General features: G+C 43.2%; 1 protein-coding gene across 1 annotated transcript; it reads left to right on the forward strand.

Annotated features, from left to right (window-relative positions):
* The first annotated feature begins 247 nt into the window (after nucleotides 1-247).
* LOC115462025 (taste receptor type 2 member 40-like) lies at nucleotides 248-7,305 on the forward strand. Its single transcript, XM_030192073.1, has 2 exons — nucleotides 248-1,059; nucleotides 7,161-7,305. The coding sequence occupies exons 1-2, from the start codon at nucleotides 248-250 to the stop codon at nucleotides 7,303-7,305; spliced, it is 957 nt and encodes a 318-aa protein (XP_030047933.1).
* Nucleotides 7,306-7,851: the final 546 nt, after the last annotated feature.

Raw genomic sequence — 7,851 nt, forward strand, 5'->3', positions numbered from 1 at the left:
AGTTTGTCTTACTGTCTTGTAACAGAATACATCTGACATTTGCATCCTTGTTCAGCTACTTCTTGTTATTAGAACAGCATTAATATTTTGCATGTCTTAATTCTGTGGTTCTCCTCCACAGATTCTAATGCATTAGAAAGTCAGAAGAGTGCTGGGTCTACCCATTAACTGAACAGGGAAGAAAGACTGTAAGAGCCCTTCTGGAAGTCTATTTGGCATGCCTCAGCAGTGATTCTAACAGGGGGCGATGTTAGACCCAGTTCATATTGTCATGCTGATCATCTTCGCTGCTTTTACAGTGCTAGGGACTGTGGTGAATGGATTCATTATGGCTGTGAATGGCATTGACTGGGTGAAGACCAGGAATCTAAATTCAATTGACATCATTCTGATCACTCTGAGTGCAGCTAGATTCTGCATCCAATGGGAACTATTTCTGGAGTTAATTGTTTCAGAACTTTATTCAGACTTTTTTGCACAAGGAGGATTTGATACCACATTTTACACTATTTCGTTATTTTTAGAACTTTCTGGTGCCTGGTTTGCCTGCTGGCTTTGTGTCTTCTACTGTGCCAAGATAGCCAACTTCAGCCACCCTTTGTTCATTTTTGTGAAATTGAAGATCTCTAGGATATTAACCTGGTTGTTGCTGGGCTCCATTCTGGCATCCTTTGTCACTTGCATTCCCATAGCCTGGGGACTTTTCAATGAATACGCAAGGAACTCCACCACTGATCTTCCTCTGAACAGCTGCACTTTTATCAACTGCACATTAGCTAGGGATGAGTACCAGAACAAAACCACCACAGAAATAGGTAGAATGCGCTACAATACGGTTCATCTGATTCCCATATTGTCCCTTGGATACTCCCTGCCCTTCTTCATATTCTGTGTGGCAGTTGTTTTGCTGATCGGATCCCTCTGGAGCCATACCAGGCAAATAAATGGCAACATGATGGGCTTCCGGAACCCCAGCCTGAAGGCCCATTTCATTGCCATTAAAGTCATGGCTTCCTTTTTATTTTTCTACTTATTTTATTTCACAATCACAGCCGTAGGGTTAGCATATTTTTTCTCCAATATGTTCCTCTTGGATTATGTTATTTTGTTTGGGTTATCGACCTTTGCCTCTCTGCACTCTGTGATCCTAATTCTAAACAATTCTAAACTCAAACAATTTTTAGCAAGGATTTTCCATCTCCAAATCCATGAATTAGGTATCTAAACACTGGCCACTGCAACATGATTCTCTCCTCTTAAGTTCCTTAAATATTTTTAAATGTTGGCTTGGGTATTGTTATTATCCATCATTACATCTGGTTTGCAGATTTTTAAAAATTTGGTCCTTTGTGAAGTTGCTTTTAGATTTGAGTTGTTGAAGTGTTGTTAATCATTATAGCATTGAATTTACAATTATTTATATTTGCTTTATGGAAAATTGTTTCTTTAGAAAATGTACCTTAGATTTCCAATTTATTGAAATTGCATGTCATCATAATAAAAGTCTTATCAGGTCTACTTCAATGGTTGGTAATATATGTTTGCCTAGTGAGCATCAGGGTGGGTTACTTTTGGTAATTTTATGACTGTTTTGTGAAGTCAGGGCTGGAAGCAGGAGGAGCTGGGAGACCGATTAATACAGCAATCCATTCACTCAGCACTCTTCTTTCATTTGCTAAGTCAGCCCAGGCCAGAAGTTCACAACTCTAACCAAAAGGTTTGTTTAAACTATGATGATGAAGTCAGAACATGGGACATCTCAAAATGAACTATATACAAGCCATAGTAGAAAAAAGTAGTTTCAAACACTACAGTCTTTAGTTGGTTTTCCTTATGAACACTCTGCCTTGTCTGGTAGAAGAGCTCCCCAAGCCTTTAGGTACAAAGTATCCATAGGGGATCCCTTTCCCAATAGGATCATCACCACTGAGGTTCTGTAGTTTCTCTGTGGAAGCATGGAGCAGATCTGGTTCCCTCTTCCAACTCTCACTAGGTGCATGTGCAGCAGCTTTCGTAGGCTCTGTTAGCTGCACTTTCCTCCTTTCTGTTCCAGGTGCGGTGGCTTTGGTAGCCAGAGACCCTCTTCCCTCTTAGGGAGATAAAAGCTACTGTAAGTGTCTATCCTTTCAGCAGTGGTACAATGGCTGGAGAGCCTGAACCAAAGACGAGGCTATTCCCTCCTCCTCTGGGCTTGGTACTTATATCGACACAGTTTACCTCTCAGGGTGCCCCATCCAAGGGAGTCTCCTCCTACCACTATCAACCAGGCAGGGGAGCCAACATTCACATCTGGAAGAACTTTCCCAAGTCAAAAGTTCAACAGGTACTATTAGAAGTAGAACACTAGAGGTATCTGCTGAGCTGTTTTATTAAGCAGAACCTGAGCACCCTCTATATGTACATACTGTGGACCTCAGCAAGCAGAACCTGAACACCCTCTATATATACATGTTGTGAACATGTGTAATCTATGTGCCTGCATTTATGCACCCCTTGACGTATCCACAAGATTGCCAGCAGGGTGCCTAAAAGCTATTCTGTGACAGTGTGCCTAACTTGCATAGAGCCAATGCAGAAAGTTTCCATGTGGCTACTACTGGTTGTACACCCATGTTACTTGAGAAGCAATGCAGAGAGGGTTTGAGTATAGGTATTAACTCATGTGGAAGACATGGAGGGGCATTTTTGATATGACATCTGTATCTGAATTTGGACATTTTACACAAAACGTCCAAATTCTGAACAGGAAAGAAGGTCATTTTCGAAAAAGAAAAGCCGTATCTTTTTTTTTTTTTTCGAAAATACTATGGACGTTTTGTATTTTGGACATTTTGTGATTTGGACATTTTCTTTTTTGGTCCATTTTGGAAAACAAAATGTCCAAGTGCAAAACGTACATAATGAAGCCCCCATTTTTAGTAGACTGGTCCCCCTGACATCCCACACAACAATAGGGCACCCTAGGGGGCACTGCAGTGGACTTCATAAAATGCTCCCAGGTACACAACTGACCATTGCTCCCTTACTTTGTCTGCTGAGCCCCCAAAACCCACACAAAACCCGCTACCCCCAACTGTACACCACTACCACCTATACGTGGGTACAGTGGGTTTTTGGTGAGTTTTAGAGGGCTCGCAGATTCCTCCACAATTGTAACAGGTAGGGAGAGGTAGCAGGCTGTGCCCATCTGTCTGCAGTGCACTGCACCCACTACTAGACTACTCCGGGGATCTGCATGCTATTCTGATGGACCTGAGTATAACATCTGAGGGTGGCACAGAGGCTGGCAAGTAATGTTTTTCATCACATTTTTTGGGGGTGGGAGGGGGTTACTGACCACTGGGGGGATAAGAGGAAGTTATTCATGATTCCCTCCAGTGGTCATCTGGTCATTTAGGGCACCTTTTTGTGCCTTATTTATAATAAAAACAAGTCTAGCTCAAAACATCTAAGTTTTGGTCCTGGACATTTTTGTTTTGTTCCATTATGGCTGAAAAACGTCTAAGTCTTAGGAACGCCCAAGTCCCGCCCTGAACACGCCCCTGAAATGCCCCCTTGAGATTTGGACGGACTTCTGATGGACTTCATGGAAAAACATCTAAAATAGGTTTTGGAAACACGTCCAAATGCAGATTTATGTCACTTGTTAGATGTTTTTCTCTTTTGAAAATGAGCCTGCTGGTCACACACTCAATTAAAATGGATCTTAATGAGGCTATTAAGCATTCTGCTGCAATGCATGGAAGGAAACAGTGGCTATTGATGCACATACAATGCAGAAAAATCTTTCTCTAGATCTAAGGTAGAATAGAAGGGTTGGTGTCTGTCTAGCGGCACCCTCTCCCTCCACCGAACAGCTTTCTGCATCAGTCCCTAGTGTCTAGTGGTCCCCCATCTTCCTCCCTGATCCCCCTAATCACTATTTGAAAATTATATTCAAGGAGAGTGTGCACTATTCGGAGTGCATACTCCTTCCCAATAGTTCACACATTTGCTATATTTTGCACTATTGGTGGCACATGGAAAAACACATAATTTTATGTTTGTTTTTCTTTTTGTTTTGTGTTTTTGTTTTTGCTGCTCATTTTCATTTCAAATGAATGCACATTCCTAACTCCAGATGGACCTGGCAAAGCAAATTGTGAAATGTCCCCTTGCCCATAGTTACTTTCTTCAAATAGACTACTATAATCTTATACATAAATTGACAACATGTCCTTTATTAATGATATCACATACTATCATTAAACATACACTTCCCTTCTCAAGTCCCATTCAGATGGTCCGTTATACAGGAAATAGAGTCCAAACACTGATTTTCAAAACTCCATATGGTTCCTGATGTAGAAATTAGATATAAACTTTGATGAATCCTTATTATATCATGGATCTTGAATATCTTCCTCGATCTTCAAATCTCTCCAAACAAGACCGAGTGAAAGTTTGGAGAGCATGTGAAAGTCTTGTTTGGTGTGATCAAGCCTTCAGTTATACCAGGAAGTGGATATTTGATGAAGTTCTCGTGGAGGAATATGGATTAAAAATTGAGTGGATTGGATCAGATTGGAGAGATTTGAAGATCGAGGAAGATATTCAAGATCCATGATATAATAAGGATTCGTCAAAGTTTATATCTAATTTCTACATCAGGAACCATATGGAGTTTTGAAAATCAGTGTTTGGACTCTATTTCCTGTATAACAGACCTTCTGAATGGGACTTGAGAAGGGAAGTGTATGTTTAATGATAATATGTGATATTATTAATAAAGGACATGTTGTCAATTTATGTATAAGATTATAGTAGTCTATTTGAAGAAGGAAATATATAATTAGACTTACTGACACGTGTTTTAACCCCTGAATGGTTTAAGTTGTTAACATGCCCATAGTTAGGGCTAAGTCAGCACAGCATGGCACTTAGGATAACACATAGGCAAATACCACTGTGACTGGCCTAGACTGCCAGCCTTAGCACCCCCCACCCCATTCAAATGAGCATGTAAGGTTTCCCAGCCTCTGAAATACTCCAGGGTACTTGCCATGCATGAAGGTACCATGTGGTGAGGCTATCACCAACACAGAAGTGCCATACCCAGCAGATGAAGGCAAAAGTCTGCCAACCATGGACATTTAGGACGGCAAGGCTGGCACCTAGCACCCTCCCAACCCCCCTCTAAATAAAACCATGATATAAATGCAGAGTCCCTGCTATATGGCAACAATATAACTGCCCCCAGCTATTTGTTATTGTATTTCCTTACTGATTTTAATTTATTTGTAAACTGCTTTGATTTAGCAGTATATAAAACCACTATTAAAAAAGGCCTGTTTCTGACACAAATGAAATGGGCACTAGCAAGGTTTTCCTTGGAGTGTGTATGTTTGAGATAGTGTGTGTGAGAGTGATTCTGTGAGAGAGAGAGAGAGAGAGAGAGTGAATGTGCGAATGTGTGTGTGTGACAGAGAGAGAGTGAGACTGGGTGCGAATGTGTCTGTGAGAGAGAGAGAGACAGAGAGTGTGTGTGTGAGAATGAGAGTGTGTGCCAGGGGCCCCCCCTCCCTCCCTCCCAGTTCCAGGGTCATCGTCCCCCTCCCTCTTTCTCTTCGAGTGTCAGGGTCATCCCCTCCCTCCCTCCCTCCCTCCCTCCGTGTTTCAGGGTCGTCCCCTCCCTCCCTCTCTCTTCCCCATCCCAATTCAGCATCTCCCTTCTGTCACCCTACTCCCACCATGTCTACTATCTACCCTTCTCTCCCTAAGCAAGCATATTTCCTTTCTTTCCATCCTTCCTTGATCCAGTATCTCCTGTCTTCCCTATCCTCTCTACTCCTCTATCCAGCATCTTCCCCTTGACCAGTGGCTTAGCAAGGGCGGGGTGGTGGGGGTGGTCCGCCCCGGTAGATGCCGCTGGGGGGTTGTCGGCACCGCTGGTTCCCTGCTCCCTCTGCCCCAGAACAGGTTACTTCCTGTTCCGTGGCAGAGGCAGCAGGGAACCAGCGGAACCGACACCCCCTCAGCGGCGTGCACACGGCAGGCAAGAATGCACTCGGGGGGGGGGGACTTGGGTGATGCGCCGAGGGGGGGAGTTGATGCGCCGCAGGGGGGGCTTGGGTGATGCGCCGAGGGGGGGGATGCACCGAGGGGAGGGTGTCATGTTGCATCTCCCCCCCCCCCCCAGGTGTTTCAGGAGGGCGGCTGTTGAGCGCATCAGTGGCGTCCGGCAGGCTTGAGCCTTTTTTTTTTTATGTTGCTGTCAAGCTGTATGGCAGTTTGGGAGGGGGGGTATAGGATTAGCTGTGAGGCATGTTTTTGTTTTACCCCGGGTTATGATGTTGACGTGACAATGCGTTTGCTGATGTCAGCCTATGCTACGGAGCCTAGCAGACCAACTCCGAAGAAGTCACGAACACAGGCAGCAAGACCAATAGAACGTTGGAGGTGAGAATTATTATATAGGATAATAAGCATAAACATGATCATGTCCGTAGGCCTAACCTTGGCTGTATAGACCCACCAGAACAAAACCTGTGTCACATGGTAAAGGCAACACAGGTGGCCAATGTACCAAAGACAGAGACCCTACCCACAGCTGCTCAGAGGGATATAGGGACCTACACTTGAGAGGTGTTTGATTACCAAACAAATCCACTGTATCAGTTTTATTCTAGACACTTCCATTTTGTGTGCAACCTGGAGGCCTTGAAGACCTATTACAGGGTCATTCGGAGAACCAAGCCAGAGCTGCTCATTTGCCTTAGACAATCACTTGCTGAGGAGAGAGGTCAATACACCCTATCCCTTGCTGCTTCTTAGAGCTCAATAAGTCAGTGGTGTGTTAGATGTGTGCCAGTTGCCACAACTACATTGGAAGTGCCTGACAGAACCTGTACCACAACCCTTATCAGGCACCATAGAGGCCCCACACACAAAGAAGTTGCTCCATCATAAAGTCACCCTGCATATCCCTGGTAATTTCTCCTGCACCTAGCAATGGCATATAGGTGTCTGGATCCAAACAGAGTAAATCCATGGCCTCACTATTATGACCATACCTGGAACATATTTACGTAGCCGTGAGTGACTGTGCCCACTTGTAATGATCCTGGTGTCACAGTTTCCTGAGCTATGCTCATTATGTGACATCCCTTTGTAACTTCCAGGCCACTGTTGCCTCCATACAGTCATGTGTGTTCCACAATGCCTTACAATCATGCTATTCTTCCCACAACAGCAAGGATACAGGCTGAGGCCCAAGCCAAAGAGGAAGAGGAATTAGAAAATGAAAAGGAAGATATAATAGTGTGAAGGTATGTCAGTAATTCACCATAGGTGTAGTAGGATAAGGCATGGATTAAATAAATGTAATGGAATGCACTCTGGAAATCATAAATAAATACCATGTCCAAATACCTTTCTAAGTTCACCCTCCATATATATAGTACTGATAGATGATAAGAACAAGTAACTATAATAATAAAAGCAAAGAATTTATTTACATGAATATGATAATGGCAAATGACTATTTACATGAATGAAATGTTGACACAGAAATGCTTTTAATCAAAGCTCTTTAAAAAGAAAACTCATATTTATCAGAAATTAGTTGGAACAAACACACACTTCCCTAAAACCATAATAAGTGTTCTTACTTATACCCCAATGGGAGTGATCACAGAGCTTGACCTGTACCTAAATAGGCAAGTCTCTGTCTCCTGGAAAGGAACTGCAGGCAGTAGTTGCAAGCAGTGATAGTTCTGAATGTTCCAATGTAGATCAACAGGTGAGATGGAAAGTTTTAAAGAGTCTAGAGAGGCTAAGGTAAAAGATCCTGGAGGGTGCTCCTTTTATGCC

This window comes from Microcaecilia unicolor, chromosome 2, assembly GCF_901765095.1.
Source record: "Microcaecilia unicolor chromosome 2, aMicUni1.1, whole genome shotgun sequence".
Classification (NCBI taxonomy): Eukaryota; Metazoa; Chordata; class Amphibia; order Gymnophiona; family Siphonopidae; genus Microcaecilia; species Microcaecilia unicolor.

Bases quoted from the DNA above. Each gene is read 5' to 3' on its own strand.
- LOC115462025 (XM_030192073.1), top strand. From the start codon at position 248: ATGTTAGACCCAGTTCATATTGTCATGCTGATCATCTTCGCTGCTTTT. The intron at 1,060-7,160 runs GTTAGCATATTT...TGTAACTTCCAG, and splicing joins TTCACAATCACAGCCGTAGG to GCCACTGTTGCCTCCATACA.